Consider the following 26,041-nt stretch of genomic DNA (forward strand, 5'->3'; position numbering starts at 1 on the left):
GAGCCCCCCGGGCCCCCCCCCCCCCCCCCCACCTGTTAATTTTAATAAATCTATAAAAATTATACATACTTATTGCTATAAAAAAATTAAACTAAATATATACAGTAGTAGAATTACAATATTTTAATGCAAATACTTCCCATACAATAAAATTAGTATTCTAAGTAAATTACTATTATAAGATTACAGTTCAAATATAAAGAAATATTAAAAAAGAAATTTAAGATACACAAATTAAGAATATTCTTTTACTTCAATTTTTTTCCTTCTTGCTGGTTAATATTACAATATTTTACAAAGAAGGCATTCATAATTAGAATGTTAATAGATACATATTGTAATAACTAATTTCTTTCACCAAGGGAGAGGTAGGTTGTGCTAAAATTCCGTAAATGTGTGAGTTTTAAGAATTTAAAATAAAAATAGAACTCTAAATTTTGGCATGGCAGTTGCTTTGATGGGGTATAACGTAAATATGTACTATATTAGAGCAACTGCCATACAAAATTTTAGAGTTCTATTCCTATTTTAAAGTCTTTAAAACACACACCTTTACGTAATTTTAGCACAACCTACCTCCCCCTTATTAATAAAAGTCAGGAGTAATAGGATCAGAAAATGGATGATAAATCAATCCTCCCTCCCCAAATCTTTCTTTCTTAATTAAAGATAATGAGACGAAAGTTGGGGAGTTTCCACACCAACACCCCCACAACATTTTTTTTTTCTTTTAAATATAGAAGGATGAATCTAGTTCATATTTTAGGCGGAAGATTCATTTATTGTCCATTTTCTTATTCTTCCCCTCTCTGTTACAATATATATTTTTATACACCCCTGTTTAACAAAATTAGGAATATAATAAAAATTTGTAATTGGTATAATACTATATAAAAACTAAATTATATATTTTTATTAAACCCAAATTTTTTCTCATGGGAGTTGATTGCCCACCTAAAACTCTCAAAGTTATGGGACTCAGGGAAAAGGGAATGCGATTCTGACAAACAATTCTAAAGAAAAATTTATCCACAACCCCCTTCCCCTTTTCCTCCCCTTCTTACCAAACCCTCTTCAATTACATGAAAAAAAAAAAAAAAATATACTTCCACCTAACTTTAAAAGGTTTCGTGATTTTTTTTAGAATTGATTGTTAGAATAGCTACCCCTGGATGGGACTACGAGGGTTAGGTATAAAAGTAATGTTCCCTATATCTAATATAATAATTAATATAATCAAAATATAAAACATTTTTCGCCTTATATATTGAAAATAATTAAAAGTCAATAGCAATTCTAATTTTTTTTATCAATCTATCCTCATTACAAATTACTTTGTTTTTGGTATTTTGGAAAGTAAAGCTTTTAAAACTAATGTAAAAAGGCAATTTTTATGATAATACAATACAGTGTACTTCTGTTTTAATTGTGCATTAGTTATTTCTAGTGATGTGCCGGTAATTTAGAAAAACAATTATGACAACATCCATAAGTAGGTTTTGAAGCATTGCAGATAGAAAGACAAATAAAACAATGTGTAGGCTATGCACATTCTACACTGAAAATTTCAGCTGTCTATCTTCAATATTAGCCGAGAAATTTAAATTTCCAAAATAGCTTTACGGACTGACTGACTGACGGACAGACAAAGTTAATTACATAGTAGCTTCGATACTGATAAATATTTCTAAAATTTTCAAAAAGATTGGCTTCAGTTTTTCAAAATATGTAATGCAAGAAAAACAGAAAAAAGTAGATAAATTAATCTCCCCTAAACATTTTATGCTATCAAAGACAGAATTTCGTCTTCAGACTAATTTAGCCTCCATTAGTCTATTCCTGCATAATCATGGATTGGCGTTGGGATGGGGTAAAGCATGTGGATTGGGGGTATCAATATTTTAGCCAACTTCGAGAATCATTTTAATTAGTTAACATGAAACTCTGGTAAAACATCCAAGTAATAATACATCGATTCTAATATTAAACTAAAATAACCCTCACAAGCCTATTTTTTTTGTATTGAATCAATCAAAAGCACCTTTTTTATCTATAATTACTCAGAAAATTACATTCTTAGATGGATTATAACAATAAAAGAAATGTAAAACTATTTAAAACAGTGGGGCAGATAAAAAAGTCTTAAGATGCAGAATTTTTAAAAAATAATGATTACAAACAAAAGATAAATGTTTTTTTTTGCCTTGGCGCAAGAAGCGCAGCTACTCTATTATATGTACTTTCCTATTCTTTGACTACCGAACCACCAAACTCCTTATTTTTGAAAAGAAAACTTATTCTAGTCCTAAATACATGGGGCTCTAAATCCTGCTGAGCTCTTCTAACCTTTACTTAACCTAACCTAATCTATTTACTTTAAATCTACAGTAACCTTATTTTTAGTCGGATCTATGGACTTTTGAAAAAAGGCGGTCTTATTGTTTTCGAACCGGTTTTTTTGTAGGGTGTGGGGAGTGCTATACTTCCTGCTACTAATGCGCACAGTTGTAATTATTTAGTAAAACATTATTTGTTCATCTGCTTAACTGTAAATGACAGAACGAGTTTATGTAAAAAAAAATAAGATGTAAATATGTGTGTAATAGCCCATTACTTTCAACATTAACAACTCAAATGTCCAAAACATTTTAGCGACAGATTGGCGGCACGGGGGGGATGTTTCATCTGGGTAAAATATTATGCAGCCAAATTTTACGCTATTCAAAATATAAATCATGATTGGGACAAAATTTAATGATTTTTTTCTGCATTTGTGAGTTGTTAATAAAAATAGGTATTTTCTATTAAATAATGTTATCTTAAAGCAAATATCAGATGAAACAAAAAATATTGTATTTTTGGCATTTAAGTTTTTAAGTAGGTATATCGATTAGTCTCAAAATATTTCTAATATGGCTTCGAAACCGATTGATATCCGCTGAGAATTCGTGTATAGCATTGTATTACAGACAATTTTCCACGAATATTAAAATTTGAATTAAATCAAATCAAAACCGAAGGCCCGCCCTAACAAAATATGTTTAATCTTAAAATTTTTCTTTTCAATATCCGAGAAAAGCTGTCAATAATACGATGTGATAAATAATTATTCCTGATTTAATCTCTATGAAAATGATTAAATAAGACAAAACTTACCATAAATCTCCTTCTTAATGTATTAATCATTATTATTCATATATAATTTTTTCACTATAATTTTTAAATAACTTACAACTGCAAACTAAAATTGTCTTTATACAAAAGGTAATGTCTAAAACTAACTATTTATAGGCTCTTTAATCTCAAAAGAAATTTTGTCTAAAAATAATTCCTTTCGTATTAACCCATAAGAAATAAATAAGTAGACTGACTAAAGAGATATATAAAAACAAGGATGACAACATTCTTGCAAGCGAAGCTTAACAATCAAGAGTTATTTTAGATAAGCTACGTTGATTAAAAATGTGCAATATTGTAGCAGGAATCAACTTTCTAATATAAGTTAATAAGGCAATTCTAAATCTTTTTTAAAATGAAATATAAATACATGGCAAGGTTCAAATACAGCTTATACCAACAATGAAATTAATTCGAAAAAAATCACGAAACCTATACGTGTATTTTAGTTGTCGTTGGGGGGCAACACATCGTAAAATTGACGACCTCTCCATTGGCCCTCCAAATATTAATTCAGATTTTTTTCTTGTTGGTTATACCTTGTACCTGGTTCAAATGCCTACTTGAATATTAAATAATGTTTCAAATCAATATTAAGATGCTACCATGCTTAAATTAACAAGCAGAGCTATCTGTTTATACAGACAGAAGAAAATCTCCTAAGTGTATAAAAACTTTGCTTTATAAAAATAATCCTTAATTTCCAAGATGTTATCAATAAATATTAATTTGACATAATTAATGATCAAAGCTCTATGTGTGTGAGATGCTTTTGATTTTTTTTTGTTAGTCGCCAACTTTCAATATTTTAGTAATACTAGTAGTAATAGTAGGAGGGAGGGTACATTGGACTATAGATCATACCATTCTCTGAATAATTAAAAACGCGTTCTCTTATTCGTTGATTTAGAAACTTAGTGGACTTTCAAATCTTCTTGGGTTTTACAAGCTCGCAGTGTTCTAACTTTTCAACCCACTATTTTAGTCTAAAGAAGATTTTTTTTCTTTTTAAACCTAGAATCAATAAATGGGGGATGGTCGACTCCCCCCCCCCCCCTGTAGGGGCGTAGCTGCTAGTTTTGTGATAAAGTAAACCCCTCTAGCTTTATAAAGATTTTGTGATGAGTTGGGTTTTATTACATCTCAGAGAAAATTCAATTCTAATATTTATTCTGTTCATTATTCAGAGATAGGACAATAGACGATAAATTAATGCACACTAAAATTATAATGTTCATGTTACCCCTGTTGTACATTAGAATTATAGTTTGAAAATTTTGAACACTGCTTGCTATTTTTTACAACCCAATAATAATTTTTGGAAGGTTTTGAAACCAACGAATTATAGAATATGTTTATACAACTTTGGAGACAGTATAATTTACAGTTCAATATCATTCTCCTCCCACCAGTGTCATTTTTCCAAACTTACTTTTAGGCTTAAATATTGGCGGCATATTTTTACTTTTATACAAAAAATACATTTTTTTCTATGTAGTTAAGGGTTAAAAATGTCAATAATGTCACTTTCTATCTACAATTTTTTGTGCAAAGGTGAAACATGACGTGCAATTTCTTATATAAGTATTTACAATAAATACAAACAGTCTAATATAAAGTACGTCTCACAGACTTTTAGACTTTTGTGCGTCAGTCTTAGGAAAAATTGTTTATTAATGTCTATAGTATGATTGGGTTATTACGATGCAATAATAGTTATTTCTCGCATCGTATTATAAACGGCTTTCCGCAGATATAGCAAGTACAATTATGAGATTAAAACTATTTTTTTTAGACCCGAGGTGCAGAAGTTCTGGCTAAAAAAACTAGTTTTAATCTTATGATTGTACATTTCTATATTCGTAGAAAGCTGGATATAATACGATGCTAGACATAGTTTTTTCGTATGGATGAGAACTGGTTCCTATCCACCAGATTCGAATGAATACGAGAAAAATAAATTTTAGATCTATGAAAATAAAATTAAAGATTTAGATAATAGTATATTTGAAAATTTCTGTATACTTTTTTTAATGCAAAATTTTTAACATGTGCTAGAAATCATTTCATATAAATAATTTTGTGTCATGCAGTAGCTATCATTTCTTTAATTGCAGTATCAAAATCTGCTACATAGAAGCTGCAGCCGCAAAACAGCTAGATGTCTTAACATGTATATTAATATCATAACGGGTCTAAAGGGATAAGACAATGGCTTATAAATAAATGTACATCCCAATTATGATTATTTAACAAAATTACCTTTTCTGTAGATTAAAATTAGTTTGAACACTTAACTTAATTAACCAACCAATCAAAATTTACTAAAGTCCCCAAAGTTTTGAGCCAACGAATAAGAAAACGTTATTATGGGACTTGGGGACCAGAGTAATTACCAGCCATTGTCCCCTCTTTCCCTGATGTATTATTATTGATAGTATTACAATTACAAATTTAATTTTAAAGCACCCAAACAGCTTAGAATGGGTGGATTCTGCCCTCTTTAAAATTAACTCCCAAACTGGTTTTTGAAAAAAAAACTTTAATTTTCAACTTTTCATAGGATGTGCTGTGCATAAAACCTATTATATCATCAGGTTGGTTGGATTTGCTACATAAACAGTAGACTATATAAGTTTGAATGAATTTTAATTAATATAATAGATTTGAAATCTGCATGCTGTGACGCCACTGACCATGCTATCAACAGCCTGGACGGTTCACCGCTGGACATGGTCGCCTACACCAGTACATTCACAAGCTACATACAGGCAAGTCCAGGCGTGGTCCAGAACCGTGTTCACTTTGTGACTTATCAGGAAATTTTTAAAGGCAAATTTCCAGCCAGCAACCTAACTGATGGCGTTCACCTGAACGATGCTGCCAACACAAATTTGGCAGAATTCCTACTGTCTCTTTTAGACTCAAGAAGGATCTCTGCGCCTGCAAAGCTGACCAACCTATTGTTCAGCGACTTCCTTGTTGAGCAGGGCATCTCCAGCCCTGCAACCTCAGCCATGGAGGAGGGAGATATTGAATGTCTCAAGATTGCTCTTCAAGAACCATCCTTCTAATCTTCTTGGATCCTCGAATTTTGAATTGATTTTATCTTAATGCTTGTTTTAATAATATAGATTTTATAGTATCTTTCTATTAATAATAATTTAAATATGTGCTACTTTTATTCTAAAACCTGTGATCTTTTACCTCGCTTTTTTTTACATATCATAATAAAGTTTAAATAATAATAATAAAAATTTTAAGGTTTTTTTATTAAATTCGTTTTTTATTTAATTCTTTATTTATATACGATTTAAGTTTATTTATTTTGACCAATAGGAAAGCTAGATTGAAACCTACCCGCGCTCTAATTGGTTGAATGATGTACGACACTTAAGCTTCTCCAATCAGAGCGCAGATAGTTTTCAATCCACCAATCACAGATGTCAAAATTAATTAACTTAAATCGTATTTGCACCGTTAAATAAAGAATTAAATAAAAAACGAATTTAATAAAAAAAACCTTAAAATTTTATGCAGATTTCAAATCTATTATATTAATTAAAATTCCTTCAAACTTATATAGTCTAATAAACAGTGAAGATTATGTGACATCTATCATAAGCTTTAAGTCTACAAATATTTACAATAAAATTTCATACCCAATACCTTATGATGAAGATTAAATTCAGAAAGTAATTTCATTTTCAAATGTTTTTCTTGGGCAACAAGTTTTTGAAAATATTTTGGTTTCCCGCCATTTTGTTCTCTTTGTCTCCGACAAGACATTTTTTTTTAATTCATGTAATTTTTATTACTTATTTTCATATTTATCTCACTTTAGAAATGATGATTCCATTTCCTAGAACAAAAAAATACAATATTATAAGCAAAGCATATCTAAAATAAAGTCCAATAAATGTTCTAAACAGTATCCAGTATAAGATACAATTTTGTTTAGACTTTATTAATATTCTGCCTATCAAGTGTTATTTTTTGTATACCTTAAAATTAGATTTTAGAGATTCGCTTTAACGGATATTGTCACCCTTGTTATTGATATAATTAAAGTATTGAAGAGTTTCCATTGGGGGTAGCGCTGTTACTCTATAAAGCACACAAAGGTTGAAAGGACGTCTATGCATTGTAATTTGGGAGTACGAACCTACATTTTGGCTTATGAGATTTTCCATTGCACCTTATATTTGGAAACTGGACCATGGCGCAATACGTCAACTTTTTTATGGGGTTTTAAGTAATTTTTGTGGGGGTAATACCCCCATAAAATTTTGGGGGTAATTTTTTATGGGGTAAGGGAGCCTATGCTTTTTAGGAGTAATGCCATTTTACCCACCCCACCACTTGGACGTTTTTGCTATGGTGTACACTAACGTAAAACGGAATTTAAAATCTATTTATAATACGTCTACGGTGCTACATATCAAGATGTCTTTTCTGTGGACATGATCTTCCTTGTATTTTTTTTATAAAAGAAGCGAGATCAGCAATGACAAAAATGTGTAAAATTCTAATCCTAGATATTTAGTTTCCTTCAAAGGCAATTGCAGTAGATGTTTATCTTTTTACTTTTTGACTGACATTTTAAGAATTTCGGCGCTTTCCCACTAATTGCCTATCAAACACTGAACCCCTCTCCCCCTTAATTCAAAATTAATTAAAAATTATTTGACATAACTTAATCTAACCAGACCTAAAGTATAAACAAACAAACGAAAAACTACACCCCATGGGCCCATACCACTAATTTCCAATTTATTTTTAAAATAAAATATACCGGGGGTGGAGGGGCAGTTAGATTGCTCGATAAGGTACTATGAGAAAATTGCTAAAACTTCAATAATAGTTATTTCTCGTATCGTATTATAAACGGCTTTCCGCGGATATAGAATGTACAATTATAAGATTAAAACTAGTTTTTTTAACCCCGTGGTGCCGAAGGCACCGGCTAAAAAAACTGGTTTTAATCTTATGATTGTACATTTCTATATTCGTAGAAAACTGGATATAATACGATGCTAGACATAGTTTTTTCGTATTCATGAGAACCGGTTCCTATCCACCGGATTCAAATGAATACGAGAAAAGAAAATTAAAAACCTTTTTTTATGAGCAAAACTTCTCTATTGTCAAATTTCTGTCTGTCTGCCTTAAACATTTTGAAGATACGCGTATTTTCTCAGCTTCTGTTTATAGTAGTGAATTTATACCAATAAACATCTATTGTATGGCTTTCGAGAATGTATATTTATATAAAAATATGGTTATTTCATTAATTGCATCAACCTCAAAAAGAGCAACTCCTTCCCCCTATTGTTAGGGCTGTAGCCACTAGTGTCAAATAACCAAACATATTCAAACGTTGACACACAATTTGCATTAAACTTGTCAGCACGTCAGATATGTCATAAAAATCAGGGAAAAGGGACCAGGATTCTGACAAACAATTCTAAGTGAAAACTTTTCCAAAACCCACTTCCCTTTAGCTACAGAACAAAACAAACTTTACGCCAACATTACGCCACAAAAATATCTAAATTTCAGCAATTTAATTAGGAATTAATTTGCTGAATCACAGCCCCAGATCATAGACTCTTTATTTTCAAAATTTTACCCCCCCCCCCCCCCCCCCCAAATAAAAAAAGCTTGGACGCCCCTGCCCCAGATGAAAAGTAATTATCTAATATTCTATAATGAAAAAAAAATCAAAATATTTGACATTTAACAAATTATAACTGTTTATCATTTCAAAATTTAAATTTCAAGCAAAAATGCATACAAAAAAAACTTATTAAAAACACTTAGAGATCATTCTCATAATTTAAAACACATGTATAAAGCAGGGACACGGAACCAGAAATTTGAAAAACAGTTCTGTGTGAAAATTTTCACCCAAACCACTTTCTTTATTTCCCCAACTTCCCTTTGGTTAAATCTCAAAACAAGTTTTACCCCCAAAAAATATTCTAATTTTCAGAAAGAAGGTGTATCAACTATTTTTTTTATAGCTAGCCGGTTCTTTTAGTAAGTAGTAGATGTAAAATTTTTCATAGAATTCAGATATGCAATCGGTTTTTTTGTAGACCTCTTATTTTTTAAGTAATTTAAGTTTAAAAAAAAAAAAAATTAAGTCGATTTTAAGGTACTAAAATGCAACAAAAAAAGAAAGAAAATGGTCATTATGAACAAAAATAGTAAGATCTTTAATTTGACACCTTACTTTTTCAATTCTGTCAGGTAATTATTGAAAAAATCGATTTTTTTAAACCCACGAGAATAAAAACTTTGAACTTAATTTTATTATTTCACAAATAAAAAAATATGGGTTCATATATACCATTAGAATCAGAAAAATATTACGAATCCATTGTAAGCAAAATTGAAAAAAAAAGTTTACAATATAGTATATAAACTACAATAAAAGGAATTATATGAAAATATCATATTATGTTGTACAGGCAACGTCTTAATTCTTCAATTGAGTATAAAAATGGGAAGGGGGTAAAGAGGGGGTAAAAAAGGGAAAACAATAGTGTTGTCTGAACAAAAAAAATAATTGGCCATTTCTGTAATTTTTTAATTTTTTTATTTTTTTCAATTTTGCTTACAATGGATTCGTAATATTTTTCTGATTCTAATGGTATATATGAACCCATGTTTTTTATGTCTGTTTGAGAAAATATTTAGGTCTAAAGTTTTTATTATACCGAGGTTAAAAAAATAGATTTTTTCAATAATTACTCAACAGAATTTTAAAAGTAAGGTGTCAAATTAAAGATCTTACTATTTTTGTTCTTACTGACCATTTTCTTCTTTTATTTTGTTGCGTTTTAGTACCTTAAAACCGACTTAATTATTTTTTTAAAAAACTTAAATTACTTAAAAAATAAGAGGTCTACAAAAAAACCGATTGCATATTTGAATTCTATGAAAAATTTTACATCTACTACTTACTAAAAGAACCGGCTAGCTATAAAAAAAAAAGTTGATACAACTTCTTTCAAAAAGAAATAATTTGCTGAATCACGGCCCCTGTATAAAGTTTTATACAGGGTGTATTTAATTTCTTAATTATGTAGGTTAAAATCCCAAAAATAGCAAAACATTAATTTTACAAAATAAGCCAAGCATTTCGAAGTTCCATAGTTACATAAATTCTGAGGGAAACTAAGTTTAAAAGAAAAATACTCAGTTTTTTAAAACAATGAATACAAAATTAATATGATTACCTAATTATGATATTTTAAAAATAATTTATAAATATTTTATTTGCTTAAGTAGCAATGCAATGTTGCAAAAATTATGTTTCTGTTATCATATCAATTTTTATAAGATAAACAAATTTTAACTTCTAAATTTCATTGTTTACAGGGAAAATGTACTAATAAGAGTTTTAGAATTTAGATAAGAGGAGGTAGATAAATAGTGTAAAGATATCTCAAAAAAGTGTTGTATGAGACAATTTTAAGATGACCAGTTCATTTCTCTGAAACTTAATTCCTAATATGACTTGACTAATTTGGTTCAACTTTTCAGGGAAGCAATTTTGGACAACCTACTCCTGTAATTTACAAAGAAAATCACAATTATAAGTTATTAAAATAATTGATTTAAACCCCTATCCTACCCAATATTTTTAAGAAAGAAGCAAAAATTCAAGAATTGGTAAATAATAATCCAACTTTCCCTGCATTCTTAGACACATAATTGCTGTTATTAAAAGCGAAGCTTTTCTATAATTAGGGTCGGTCCGTACGTCCGTCCGTCCGTTCGAGATAGTTAGCTTTTATTCGTTAATTTAGGCATGTTGGAATTGTCCTATCGATTTCAAACTTTGCATGGTGACTCCTGTAGTAGTTAGGTACGATTTAGAAAGCGTAGCAACTCTATAATCGTTACCAGAATGTCCGTACGTCCATTTTAAACATGTTGATTTTTTTACTTTTTTAATAACAATTTTTTATGTGATAAAATCATCCGATTGATCTGATTTTTTGATTACTGATTCCTATTACTATAAGGTACAATATTATGAGCTAAGCATCTCTATAATCAAGTATTAAAAATGTCAGTATGTCCTTAAACAGAATTCTGTATTTAAGAAGTTTTGCAACAAATTTACGTAAAATTTTGTCAAACCTTATATTTTCATATTTTGTATATTCAGTTCTGACACTCAACAAAAGTTAATGTTCGTCTGTCATATCGTTTCAGAGCTTCGCTTTTATGGATGTTGTCATCCTTGTTTTTATTAGGACAAACTAAAATTAGAAATGAGAGAGATGTTTAAAATATAAACATATTTAATTTTAAATACTAGGATAGAGCATTGGAAGAGAAAATAATCCTCTCTACTACCTCAATTCTTATGTTTGATATCTGTCTGTATAAGCCTCAATTATTTTGGTGGAGAAAATGTGTAGAATAATTTAAGTGCCATTGTCCTTTCCTTCCCTGTTAATTTGTCATGAAACATGAAAGTGATCCTTTTGAAAATTAAGCAAAAAATTGCTAAAAGTACGTTCAATATTCAGAGGATTCTACAACATCCCTAGTTCTTATATCCATAGACGTCCAAGGGTGATGATAAAGGGATGTTTACCCCCCTCAATCTTGGAAACCCCCTAATTAACCCCCTGAAAATTTTAAAAAATACATTACATTACCCCTGTCAAACCTTTGAAACCCCTCATATTAACCCCTCAAAATTTAAAGCTTGCTGTCCCTGGTTATACCCTTATAAAAACTGCAAGGCTTCCAGGACAAACGCAGGAGTGGACAAACGCAGGAGTGTTAAAATTTTAATTTAATTAAGTATTTCTATACAAATTAGGCTAGGTTAAGATATGAATGTACAAATAAGCCCCCCGCAGGGGTTAGGCATTAATAAACCTAAAAGATTGTCTAAAATAGGTTAAGTTAGGTTAAGTGTCCACTCCTGCGTTTGGGACTTCTGCGTTTGTCCTAGGACCACTGCAAGTTCTTAAAGGCATTATCTCGCACATAAAATTATGGGTGAAGATTAAATTATGATATATTGTCCTATCCCGGCCCCGTTAGTTTTAATTTTTCAATAACAATAACAATAAGAAAATAGTTTATGATTATGTAATTATTTTTGTAAACAAATAGTTTAATTATTTTAGACAAGACAGCTTAATTGCTATGCTATTCTTTCTATAAAATCAATTACAATTAACTTAGAAAAAGACAGAAAAAATAAATCTTTATTCCATCTATGTCTCTAGGCATATAGGAAAAAAAGTAAGGATAGTTGCGTCTTTTAGTAGCGCATCAATGGCAAGCTAAAAACAATTTAGATAAAAAATAGAAATATGGACGTTTTTCCTAGAGTGCCTAGTTGAGAATATAAGCACAACTTATATTTTAAAGAATTTGAAAACTTAAGTAGAGGGGATGGATGAGGGGAGATTTGTTTTCTACTTTAATTTGTCTGAAGACTCCTAAAAGTCAGAAAATTTAAAATGGAAAGAATTGCTTTTGCATTCAATTAGAAATATGAAACAACAGCAAATATGTAGATACTAGGGTGAATCAAAGTGAAGGTGGCCAGGAGGGATAAGACAATTGCAATGACGATAAAGTTATGGACACCTACAATCATACATTCTCTAAATTAAAAATGTTGGCAAAAAAGTTTAGACACTTTTTGTTTATACCCACCAATCAAGATTTTTAAACAAGATTCCAAAGTTTATGTCTACGAGTGACAGAACGTGTTTATAGCGTATAATTTAAAGTCAAATATACCCTATAAATCAAATATTATTAGTTTATGGTGTTTTTAATTTAATGAACATGTAGTAGTTCTGTTAATTTGATAATGTGTAACATATGCGGAAATAAATGCACACCAAGAATTACAATGATGGTCAGTGTTATTTGAATTTCCGAATGTATACACAGTTTCCTTGGTGTTTCCTCATCCTATCTCAATATTTACTACTAGCTAAAAAACTTCATGACCTGAAAAGATGAGCTGAAAATGGATTGCCTATTTCTTCAATAATTTTCAAATGTGTACAGCAGATAACCTAATTATTGCCAACGCTATTTTCAGCTACTCCGGTCAAAAGGAAAAGCGATATAATGTATAAAGTTTTTATACATTATACATTCAAAATTTTTATTTTTTGGGAAGTTTGAAGCTTTTTCGGCTAGTAGCAAATATTGAGATAGGATGAGGAAACACCGTGGAAACTGTGTACACATTCGGCAGCTCAAATTCAACTAACCACAATGATGACCTGAAAAATGTCATTATTCATTCTCCTCAAATTCTCACATTTCATTATTTTTTACAGCAAATTTGAGACAATCGCTTTTTAAATTAGAACTTGCTATGTAGTGGCTTGCGGTTGGGGGGTGTAAAGGAGTGCTAAACCCCCTTTTTCACTCTATGATTGTTTTACACCCCCAGTGGTGAAACGCTGTGCACACCACTGTTTCTATGTCCGTCCGGAAGTATGAGCCAGTCATATTCTTATTGTATTTTGTCTTCCTCTTATTAAATCATAAAAAATCAAACAAGTTAGACTACATTTAACTTCCTAAAATAGAGTAAGCTGTGAATAACAAACAAATTAAACTGAAAATTATTCATTAACACTTTAATAAGAGCAACTTTTCTACAAATTAGTTCATCTGTCCGTCTATACAACCAAATAAACAGTGATTAAGACAGTAAGTTTCTTGTTTAATGGCAGATTTAAAAATAAAACAAAAATCCATGACTTTTTTGGGGTATAGTTCCTTTCATAGCATTGCTCCTTAAAAGGGCGATTCTTCGCTTTTTTCACAGTAGCTTTTCTCTTATTTCTAGCCCCTGCTTGGGGCTCTAACCCTGCGGGGCCAATTGCCCAACCCTGTGGGGCAATCACCTAACCCAATATAACCTAACCAAACATAAAATAGCCTATCAAAAGCCATTTTAAAAATACGACAAATCGCCCCTGAAGGGGCGTTGCCACGAAACGGACTACTCCCCTTTTTTTCTTTACAAAAATATTTTTGTAATTGTTGTGCTGATAACGAAGGACATAATTGTCCTTGTTTTTCATTGTAAATAACATTTGTTAATAACTTAAATGTAATTTTGTCATGAAAATTTAAAATCTGTGATTATATTTTTAATCAAAGTACAAACAATATTTCTAATATTTGATTATTTAGAGAGCAAAAAAATCTGAATAAAATCACTGAAGTTCACTTTATAACTAACACACATTTTTTTGTGGTTTATTGTTTTTTTTGTGCCATAAAATTGGATATTACTGGTTGTACTCTTATGTAGCACAGTTATATTATATTATAACTAGGGTGCAGTAGACGTATAATTCTATCTTTCTTATTTATCAATTTAATTGTACAATTTCATCTACATTAATAGCTTAAAATTAAGTGAGGCAGTTTATTAGAAATTTCATAGTCAGTGATTTATTAACAAAATCGACTTAACATTTGTTTAATGTAAGATTTAATACTTTTCAATTCATAACTTTCTTTGCTTTAAGTTGCTGGTCAACCTATGAACATAATTATCCTTGTTAAATATAGATTAAAATTGAGGTAAATAACCAAGCGCGTACTTTTCACTGGCTGTATCAAGAAATAACTAAATTATTCTAAAAAATATATAAAATTATTTTTGCAATAACCGATGACTTCATGATAAATGCTTTCACAGGTTTTATCACGGAATGGGGGAGGGGTAAATATCCCCAAAATCTACTTTGCATTCTGTGATAATTATGTTCTCACGATCAGAATTTTACATATAAAACTGAGAGGAAAGATTAATGTGAATTGACCCATCCCTGTAGTTAGTTTGATGCAGTGATATTGACTTTCCCTGTAATACTGTTCTCTCTCAGAATTTGATATTTATTATTGTTGAGTTAGCAAACCTAGATTTACCAGGGATCTTAGGGGATAAGACAGAGAGCAATAATTTGATGTAATTACCCAATGATTATAAACAGTATTACCTCTTTAGTATATTAAGATTACTGGTTAAAACTTTTGATCACTGCTAGTTTATTAACCAACCTTGAACCAATCAAAATTTAATAAAGGTACCCAAACGAATAAGGATCTTGGACAAAGTAGCTTCGGACAAAGTAGCTTCAGACAAAGTAGCTTCCGACAAAGTAGCTTCAGGACAAAGTAGCCTCCTAAGGAAAGTAGTCTCCACTGTTAATAAAGGTCATGGTCGCAGCGCTCGGCTCCCTGGTCTGCCTAGGCGCGGGCGCTCGGCCCGCTAGCATATAACCTAACCTAACCTAACCAAAAAATTGTAAAAATATTATTGAAACTTCTAAAAACAATATTTGAAGCTACTTTGTCCTGAAGCTACTTTGACCGAAGTTACTTTGTCTGAAACTACTTTGTCCAAGATCCAACGAATAAGAACGTAATTATTACATTTTGGGTACTGTGTAATCATCAATCCAATGTCACCCTCCTCCATGATATTTACCAAGAAAGAAATGCAGACATTGCAGTTGCAAATTTAGAAAAAAAAAGAAAAAAAAATTTGCAAAAATGATTGATAGTTGGTTATAGCTACGCTTTTCACCTACAAAATTGTCCTTGTTATGTTAAAATCCTGGGATCTAGAGGGATAAGACAATGGCCGATAAATTGATGTACATCCCAAATGATGATACACAAAATTATCCCTTATGTAGTTTAAACTTAGTGGTTTAAACGTTAAACGTTTGAACACTCAACTAATAAGCCAACCTATCAAGCTCAATAAAAGTTGTTAAGCTAACGAATAAGAAAACGTTTTTATAAAACTTTGGGGACTAGTGACTATCCCACAACCCCCCCCCCCCTTTCTGCCTTGTTAGCTAAATTAAGTCATGAAATGTGATAAGATTGAACTGGTAAACTGTATTGGTATATCACATGGTATAAATTCAATATATGTCATAAATAAGGAAGTACATGCAATTTTAACAAAAATTCATCTGATTTATATATACACTAGCGGCTGCGTCCCTAGTATCTAGGGATATTAGAAAGGACATGAAAGTGCAGAAAAATAACTTAAAACCTTACAACGACTTTTTTTTATAAAAATTAAACGGACTAAAACCACCCTGGGACCTAAAAAGGAGAACCATATCAAACCATATCGGTTCATCAGTTAGCGAGATCCTTCGCTACAGACAAAAAAAAAGCTTACTACTTTATATAATAGGATATTAATTAACTTAGTTAAGTATATATCTAAAGGCGTTCTCAAGAGGAGGGAGGTCAAAGTACCCCGAAATAGATTATCTCAGAACGAAAATATCTTAGAAGAGGGAGGTGAAATAATAAATTTGATATCGGGTGGGGGGGGGGGGTGAATGTACATCTTCCTCATTTCTAAAGAAATGAGAATATGTATAAAGAGAAAGAGATAGCGCAATGAATAATAAATCTTCTAGTTCCTATAATGAATGATATTCTTTTTTTTAAAAGCATTTAGGCTTATTAGGAAATTAACTAATTTATTTATTATCCATTGTCCTTGCAATCCCCCAAAATAAATACTAAAGCCTTACCTTTTGCTTTGCATAAAACTCATCATCGCAATTCTGATAGTTAGCCGCGGATAATTTTACTGTAGCATAAAACTTGGACCCCGCCTGGATTATCGAGGATTTTCGGCGTCCCATTATTCACACTGATTTTGGAAAGGACACTCAACTTTAGATATAAAACGTCAGGGGGGGGGGATCTATTAGATATCCCGTAAAACAAGTATTTGGTACATCTAGAAATAACCTTGTTTGGAGATTCTAAAAAGCCAAAATTTGACATGTAACTTTCTATAAGCAGGATGCATTGTTTAAATGATTTATTCATCTTATGGAAAAATCATACATCATAAAATAATAAAAAATAATTATTTGCTACCTTATAAACAGGTATTATTTATTATTTATCAACTTTTCAAAGCGTTTGATACTTATTAATGGAGCTACTGTTAATCTTACTAGACTAAACCTAACAGGATGCTAAGAAAAATCTATATTTACATGGTAATTTTGAAAAGAATTTTTAAGATATCCTAAAATTAGTCTGTTTATTGGCAATACGACTAGGTCATGTATCTATACAGTATACATGCGGATATAATGCAATGACGTCACTTGATTTTTGCACTAATTCTTTCTAAACAATAAAAGCCACTAAACATTGTAATGGCTTAGTGACAAGATTTCTAGAAGCCAGAAAGTTGTAAATATAAATTAAATTCAATCTTAATAATATCTGTTTATTGTAGGCTCAAAATTTATATATAGCATCTTACAAACAGATAATAAGCAATAGAAACTAAATTTATAAAAAAAATGTAATATGTGATTTTATGAACTTACTTTTTTTTAGATTTCTAGTTTTCTATTATTCTTCTGTGCACTTGATAATTGGATTACGAGATTTTTAAAATTGCCCCCCCCCCCCCTTTGTAGAATATGTAAATGATATATATAATGGAAAAATTTTCCACTGAAATTAATTACAGCAAGTTGAGTGTCCCTTTTAACAACTATCACTTTTTACGACATTTTTTCGATAAAGTTTTAAATATTTCACTTCTTTGTGGAAAATTGCGGAAACTTTCCACTATTAAAAGTAGCTATTCACAGTACACTATTACTTAAATATTTACGAAACAATATTCCTTATTTTTTCACATCACAAGAGTTGTTTTTTAAAAAATTTTATAGATATGCATAGTATCGCTTCAGTGAATTTAAATATATATCACTGCATATGTGTGTCTTTAATTTTTAAAATTCTGTATTTTACACGAGCAAGTGCAATTAGCTACTGTTTTCCTTAGCACAACACCCTCCCCTGTCTTTTCTATGTCACTACTCCCCCCCCCCCCCTTATACTCCCTAAATTCTTTTCTTCTTTAATAATGTAAATGGGGGCAAAGGAAAGGGAAGAAGTTTTTGTCTATAGACACCAGGGACAAAGGGACATGACAAAGCAAAAAATTATGTTTTTAAGTTTTATAAAATATTCTGTACTGCATGAATTGAAGGGCTTGGCAAATATTTAAGCTCACAGCCCTGCCCTATTATTTTAGCCGCAGCCACAAAAATGCCTTGTAGCCGCTTGTTAATCAGCAATATGCAGCTAAGCCACATTTTTTTTAGCAAATGTGCAGCCGCTGCCACCAAAAAATCAATGCTATTCGCCTTTAAGTCTTCTGTAGCCGCCAATAAATGAGCTATATGACGTTAATACTCCCTCTACAACAAAAAAATCGCAGCTACAAAAACAGGAATAAAAAAGAGCGGCTATAAATCCCTAAAACTAATAATTTTGCTAGTAGTTTGACGTCAAATTACTAGCTCGACTCTTTAGTTTTCTTAAATAATAATTTATCTTTCATCACACTATCCCTCTACCTCTGATAAGACAGAATGGAAAGATAATTTTGCTCTTCTGATTATACAATTATAAATTTAAATTGTTATCAAATTTCTTATCTATTTTACAGTTAAATAGATCATGAGTTTTATATTAAGTTTTCAATTTCTCAAATGTTTTAGTGTAGACATATTTTTGAATATTTTTGTATATTAGAGGGAGAGGGGCTTAGACGTCCCATTTTACACCTCACAATTTTTTAAAGAATACATTAAATTACCCTTCTCAAACATTTGAAAACCCGCATTATACCCTTTCAAAAAAAAAGCTTGGACGTCCTCGTTAACCACGTGATAGCAAAGAGCAATAAATAACCTTAAATCAGTTTAACCTGTAAAAAAGTTTAATAGGTTTTGTGTAAATGATCTTTAAAAAGTTTAATTGACACTACGGAATAGACTACGTCGGGTTATTTTAGTTATATAAATTGAAGAAACGATTTAAGGGGCCTGAGAATTAAATTGGTATAAATGGGCGAGTCACACAACCATAATCCCCTTGTCCACAATCCTTCCCCCACTAAACATATGGTAGGACATGAAATACATAACATTTATGAATTTAAGAAACTATTTATATAATGGGCCTATGAATTCAATTGGTATAAATGGGCGGAGTCTAACAACAATAATCCCTAATCCCCCCCCCCCCCTCATAAACATATGGTAGTACATGAATTTCCTGGCATTTAAAAATCTAAGAAACGCTTTAATTGGCCTTTGGATTAAATTGGTAAAAATGGGCGGAGTCACAAAACCATAATCCCCTTGTTCATAATCCTCCCTCCCCCACTAAACATAAGGTAGCACATGAGATTCCTGATATTTATAAATTGGACAAGGATGGCAACATCTATAAAAGCGAAGCACTGAAACGGTAGGACAAACGGACATTAACACTTGTATAGTGTCTAAACTGAATCATCAGAATATAAAAGTATAAGAGTCGAATCAAAATTGTAAGTAAATTTGTTGAAAAACTGCTTGATACAGGATAATGTTTATGGACATACTTACGTTTTAAGGGCTTGATTATAAGGTTGCTTCGCTTATAATATTGAACTTTGTTGTCCCAGGAACCAAAAATCAGATCAAACGGATAATTAGATCACATAAAAATTTGTTGTTAAAAAAGTAGAAAAATCAACATGTTTAAAATGGACATACGGACATTCTGGTTTTGATTATAGAGTTGCTACGCTTTCTAAATCGTACCTAACTACAACAGGAATCATCATGCAAAGTTTGAAATCGATAGGACAATTCTAACATGCCTAAATTAACGAATAAAAGCTATCTATCTCGGACGGACGGACGTACGGACGGACGGACCGACCCTAATTATAGAAAAGCTTCGCTTTTAAAAAGTTTAATTGATAACTACGGAATAGACTACGTCGGGTTATTTTAGTTTATGCCAAATATTATGTTTTTTTACTAACCCAACATAAAAGTTTTTTTTTTTTAACCTAAAAATTATCAATATTATAAAATAGAAGTAAAGCATAAATATATAAATGGATTATGCTTTTAAAAATTATATAATCCTATCTACTTATATGATCAATACTTATTAAGAATAATTCATTTTGGCTACATTTTTTTTGTATAGCCAGATATTAAAATAAAATATGTAAAAAATAATTACCCATAAAATTCTTATATTAATATTGGAATCTTGTTTAAAAAACTGTTAAATGTATGGGCTATTTCTTTTACTTAATTTTCAAAAATATAAAAAAATTGCATTTAAATAGATACAATAAAAAAGTGAACTTAAGTTTAATAAGGCGCAATTTTTATTACACCAGGAATAGTTATTGATCTTATCTTATAGGCAGCTTTCAACTAATATTAAAATGAAAAATTTTGAAACTAAATTATTAGTATTATGATTTAATTTTAAATTGTCTGTAATCCAATGCTTTACATTATTTTTCAAACTAGCTCAGAACCGGTTCTAATACAGCGGATATTAATCGGTTTAGAAACTATACTGGAAAACGCATTCTCAAGTAAAGTACGCAAGGAATACCCTTGCAACAAAAATAAACATATTTTGAACTTACAAATTATCATAACAATATTTAAATCACTAGCAGCTACGCCCTTAGCTTCTAGAAAAATAGCATAAAACCATCCCAACACTTAAAACAGAAAACAAAATACTTTAAAACCAACAAAGCTAACCTAAAATAAAGAACCCAATTGGCTAAGTAGTTATTGAGATCTTAAGCTTCAGACAAAATAACCATACTACTTTATATATTAGGACTAGCGGCTTCGCCTATAGCCTCTGAGGGCTTTGCCCCAAAAGGTATCTAAAAAATTGGATTACAAAAAATTGAGATTTATTTTTGTTTTTTTGGGGGGGGATTGGGGGTGTCCCACCCCGCAATAAAATAGCCTAAACCACCAGAGGACCAGTAGGTATATTCCCTAAAGAGTATTATCCGATCGGTTCAGTGGTTTAGGTCTTAAGGGACAGACGGACGGACGGACAGACACACATCATTCTACTTTGTATTATATATATATAGCTATCCTACCATTTTGTTAGTTCCTGTTATAACTCGCATGCTCCCCTGATGCTACCTGTCCAGCAACCAAAACCAGTTTTTATTCTGCACACTATGTACAATATATTGCAGTACTCCTACTTGTTGCATTACACACAGTGGGGCAAATATAAAAATTTAGGATTTAATTTATTAAAAAAAACTTATTTCTATTTCCAAAAAAAACCAGAGCTGTCGAATACAGTATATCTGTGATTAGCCAAAAAAAAAAAGTTTCCAGGTGGAAGCGACCCGCAAAATATTTAGTCCTAAATTTGCCCCAATGTATAATGTCACAAAAAGAAAGATAAGTTAAACCTTAAACTAGATGATCTAACATGGTGTACATACTTTAAATGAAAGCCTTATTAGTTCAGTTGGAATTTAGTTTTTTTTATTTGAAAACTATTGTTTATCCCAAAAGTTCAAATACCATCTGTAATATTTTTTAGGTTTTTGAGTTAATTTCTGAGAAAAAATATTTGAATCATTTTTTAAAAAATATGTCAGCTTGTTTTTGATAACTAATAGTGGTTAAAATTAGATTTTCTAAATTATAATGTCTCGAAATGACTACATTTCAAAAACTACTTATTTTTTCTTAAAATAAGGTACAGTTACAGGCCTTTTTGCTTCTTTCAATAAAAGGCAAATAGTCTAGTTTTCACTAAAGGATGTAGTTAATTTACAGGGGTGAGTTAAATAATCAGTTTCTTGTTTTCCGTCACAACCATTAAGAATATGGAAAAATATCTAAAATAAATTTGAAATTTTTAATCGAAGAATGACTTTTTCTCTACATTTCTTTTGGTTGTCTCAGAAAATTGGAATAGTTATTTATCTCATCGTATAATAAACAGAGGTGAATACTTAAAAAAACATTTTGGCTCACTGCCTCACTAAAATCAGTGAGGCAGTGAGCCAAAAAAGATGTTTTTAAGAATTCATCTCAGCTTTCTGTATATAAAAATGTACATTATAAGATTAAAGCCAGTTTTTAGCCCCGAGAAGCCGAAGGCACTGGCTAACAAAACTGGTTTTAATCTGATGATTGTACATTTTTATATTCGTAAAAAACTGGATATAACACGATGCTATACATAATTTTCAGTTTGGATGAGAACCGGTTGTAATTCACTGTATATTAATCAGTTTTGAAGCCATACTGGAAAACACATTTTTTACTTTTACTGAACTATCATACATTTCTTATTAATATAAATTCCCTTGAGTGTGGTACACCGTGCACCCAGCTACATGCCTTCCAGCACCCAGCTACATGCCTTCCACAGATATCTGTATCTACTTGTATCATGTATTGTATGTGTGGCCTACCCTACCTCTGGCCTCCCGTGGGTACTCACACTCAGCTGTCTCGCAACATCTGTTAATGTTGTTAACAGTTTTCTTTTCCTAAAAAAATATTCCAAGTTACTTTTTAAATGGCAAATTATTTCAGCATGGTTGACCTAATAGGGAGTTTTTAAACACTATTAATTGACTTTAATTATCAAATATTTTGTTTACATCAAAAGGTTTATTATTCTTATTTAATTCAGACTAATGTCATGTGTGACGTCATAAAAATACGTCTGAAAAGGAGGGATGAGAATAGAAATTGAAAAGGGAACCCCTAAAAAAGAGATGGAGACGTATTTTTATGACCACACACAGGACACTTTCCAGCACTAACTGTTATATTTTTTTTTAATGAGGACAAGTTTCTCTTTGACTTGTAGTGATTTTCCAAGAACCTTAGGATCATTTTAACTGTTTGCGTTGCTCTGTCACTAAGGTTTAATTCCTAACAGACAAAACAACCCTTTAAATGTCTGGTAGTCCTAACTGTGCAGTTGCACCTATTTTTGAGTCAAGGTATTCCTCATTATTCTTATTTCTACATACTCACGCGCCGAACAAAGCAGTATTTTAAATGTTTCTAGTATAACACAGTGTGGTCTACTAATTGGCGCATTTTTTTATGTAAATAATTTAATCCTACATCAAGTTAACGGAACAGCGAAAAGTGTCATGTGTAACGTCATAAAAATACGTCTATTATCCATCTCGTTTTTTAGGGGTTTCCTTTCCTACTTCTTCAGTCATTTTCTTTCTGTTATGATGTATTTTTATGACGTCACACATGTTAACTTACTTTGCATCAGCAAACATTTTCTTGGTGCTGTCCCCCACACCTCCAAATAAAAATGAAACTGATTTTCTTCTATTGGGGCGTTCTAATTCTGGTGATGGGCTTTCTGAAAGAATTAATTGTGTTTATTATACTAGTATTCAAAGTTTTTTTTAGTAACGTTTTCATATTGGTTGGCTTAACAACTTTGGGGACTTTTATTGAATTTTGATTGGTTGGTTTCCAGATGTTACCGCCACAAATTGTAATCTAAGTGGTAATTTTGTGAATAATCATTGGGGTTGTACGTCAATTTATCGACCATTTTCTTTTCCATAATCAATAAAAGTGTTAAAATCAGAAAAATAAATATAAAAGATATTTCCATTCTATGCGAATTCAACACGGTGCAATTTTGGTTTTTATATTTTCAACATTGTTCAAGAAACAAGGATTAGTTATTTGGACCTTGATTCGAACCCTAGCCTTCATGTAAACCAGATATAATAATTTGAAATTTAAAATAGGCGTTTCTTTTACGTACAGACTAGAGTCTAGAGTAGATTCGCTTCTAAAAACAATTTGAATTCTTTATTATTAAATACCTTACCTAAACCTGAAGCTATTGTAACAACTGTTTCTACTGATGGCTCTCTAAATAAAATAAAGATGATTTCAATGAAAACTTTACAATCAATCACCAGCTGCGCCCCTAGCATCTAGGGGCTTTGTAGTAAAAGGAGTAGAGAAGTGCAGAAAAATAGCAAAAAACAATCTCAAGAATTAGATCCAAAAGTTAAATTAGCCTAACACCTTCCCTGGACCTATGTGAAGCTTCCTTAATCTGGAGAACTCAATCTGTTAATTTTAGTATATTATAAAAGCATTATTAAAAGCGAAGCTTTTCTATAATTAGAGTCGGTCCGTCCGTACGTCCGTCCGAGATAGTTAGCTTTTATTCGTTAATTTAGGCATGTTATAATTGTCCTATCGATTTCAAAATTTGCATGGTGATTCCTGTAGTAGTTAGGTACGATTTATAAAGCGTAGCATCTCTATAAACGTTACCAGAATGTCCGTACGTCCATTTTAAACATGTTGATTTTTTAACATTTTTCATAACATTTTTTTATGTGATAAAAACATCCGATTGATCTGATTTTTTTATTACTGATTCCTATTACAAAAAGGTACAACATTATGAGCAAAGCATCTCTATAATCAAGTATTAAAAATGTAAGTATGTCCTTAAACAGAATTCTGTATTTAAGAAGTTTTGCAACAAATTTACGTATAATTTTGTCAAACCTTAGGTATATTTTCATATTTTGTAAATTCAGTTCTGACACTCAACAAAAGTCAATGTTCGTCTGTCATATCGTTTCAGAGCTTCGCTTTTATGGATGTTGTCATGTTCTTGTTTTAAAATGTTTAGAATTGAAATTATTCAGGCCGTAACGCTTTGTGAAAAAGATTATTTTTTTTCTGAAACTCCTTAAGTCATGCTACAAAAGATATAATATTTTTTCTCGTATTCATTCGAATCCGGTGGATAGGAACCGGTTCTCATCCATACGAAAAAACTATGTCTGGCATCGTATTATATCCAGCTTTCTACGAATATAAAAATGTACAATCATAAGATTAAAACCAGTTTTTTAGCCCGTGCCTTCGGCACCTCGGGGCTAAAAAACTGGGCACTTTGTTTAAGGGGGGGGGGGGAGGGCACGGGCTAAAAAACTGGTTTTAATCTTATAATTGTACATTCTATATCCGCGGAAAGCCGTTTATAATACGATGAAAGAAATAACTATTATAAAGGTTTTGTAATTTTCTTTTTTCATTTTTCTCTTTCTTATTCTTTTTCTCTGTTTTATGATCAATGAACATCGGATCTAAACCTCAAATGTTCGCGTTTGCCCATCGGTGATTTTTTGTGTTCTGCTACTTTTATATGTTGTCATCCTGGTCATTAATATTCATTTATCGCATGGTATTATTATAAACAGATTTCAAAAGGATTAAAAGGATAAGATTAAAACCAGTTTTGATAGACACAAGGGGACGAAAGTCTGGGCTAACAAAACGTGTATTTATTTTATGATTTTTATTTTAATATTCTTTGAATATTGTCTGTAATTCGAAGCTATACATGATTTTTCAGTATGGCTGAGAAACGGCTAATAGTCGGTTTCAAGGCCATTCTGTAAATATTTTACCTACAACTTGTGATTGCTTTTTTTCTATGTCTAAAAGCTTGAATAGATGTGCTACCATTTCCTGAACTTGAGGCAGAACTACTTTCCTAGTAAAAAGGTAAATTATAAAAAAATTTATATGAAATATATTTTGTTGTTTCAATTTTTTAACAAAAATATACAATATCAATGTGTGTTTTTGCTTTTGTTTAAGGCTACCCAACAAAGAAGCTTTTTAAAGTGCCTATCAAAAATGACATCATACTGGCCTACCATTCGTCAATTAATATGTGTAATGGCCTGTCATTGGTATTTTAGTCTGTGTTTTGGCCTAACTATAGGTACTATAAAAAACAAAGGTTATTTTTAGGAAAAACTTGCCCAGTCAACAAATCTTTATTTAAATTATGTTTTCTTTCTATAAATTAGTGTGCTATAATTATGCTAATTTTAAAGGGTCAGCAATATATAACAAGTATAAAAGATATAGGCAAACAA

General features: G+C 30.9%; 1 protein-coding gene across 1 annotated transcript in view; it reads right to left on the reverse strand.

Annotated features, from left to right (window-relative positions):
- Arms (Ankyrin repeat-rich membrane spanning) overlaps nucleotides 1–26,041 on the reverse strand; it is a 67,201-nt gene that overhangs the window by 40,376 nt on the left and 784 nt on the right. The window contains exons 3-6 of the mRNA XM_080163380.1: nucleotides 25,565–25,650; nucleotides 23,956–23,999; nucleotides 23,370–23,472; nucleotides 22,555–22,627 (exon numbers count right to left, since the gene is read on the reverse strand). Coding sequence (XP_080019506.1) covers nucleotides 22,555–22,627; nucleotides 23,370–23,472; nucleotides 23,956–23,999; nucleotides 25,565–25,650 — 306 coding nt within the window. The remainder of the gene's footprint in view (nucleotides 1–22,554; nucleotides 22,628–23,369; nucleotides 23,473–23,955; nucleotides 24,000–25,564; nucleotides 25,651–26,041) is intronic.

This window comes from Acartia tonsa, chromosome 6 (genome assembly GCF_053477335.1).
Source record: "Acartia tonsa isolate MP-2025a chromosome 6, ASM5347733v1, whole genome shotgun sequence".
Classification (NCBI taxonomy): domain Eukaryota; kingdom Metazoa; phylum Arthropoda; class Copepoda; order Calanoida; family Acartiidae; genus Acartia; species Acartia tonsa.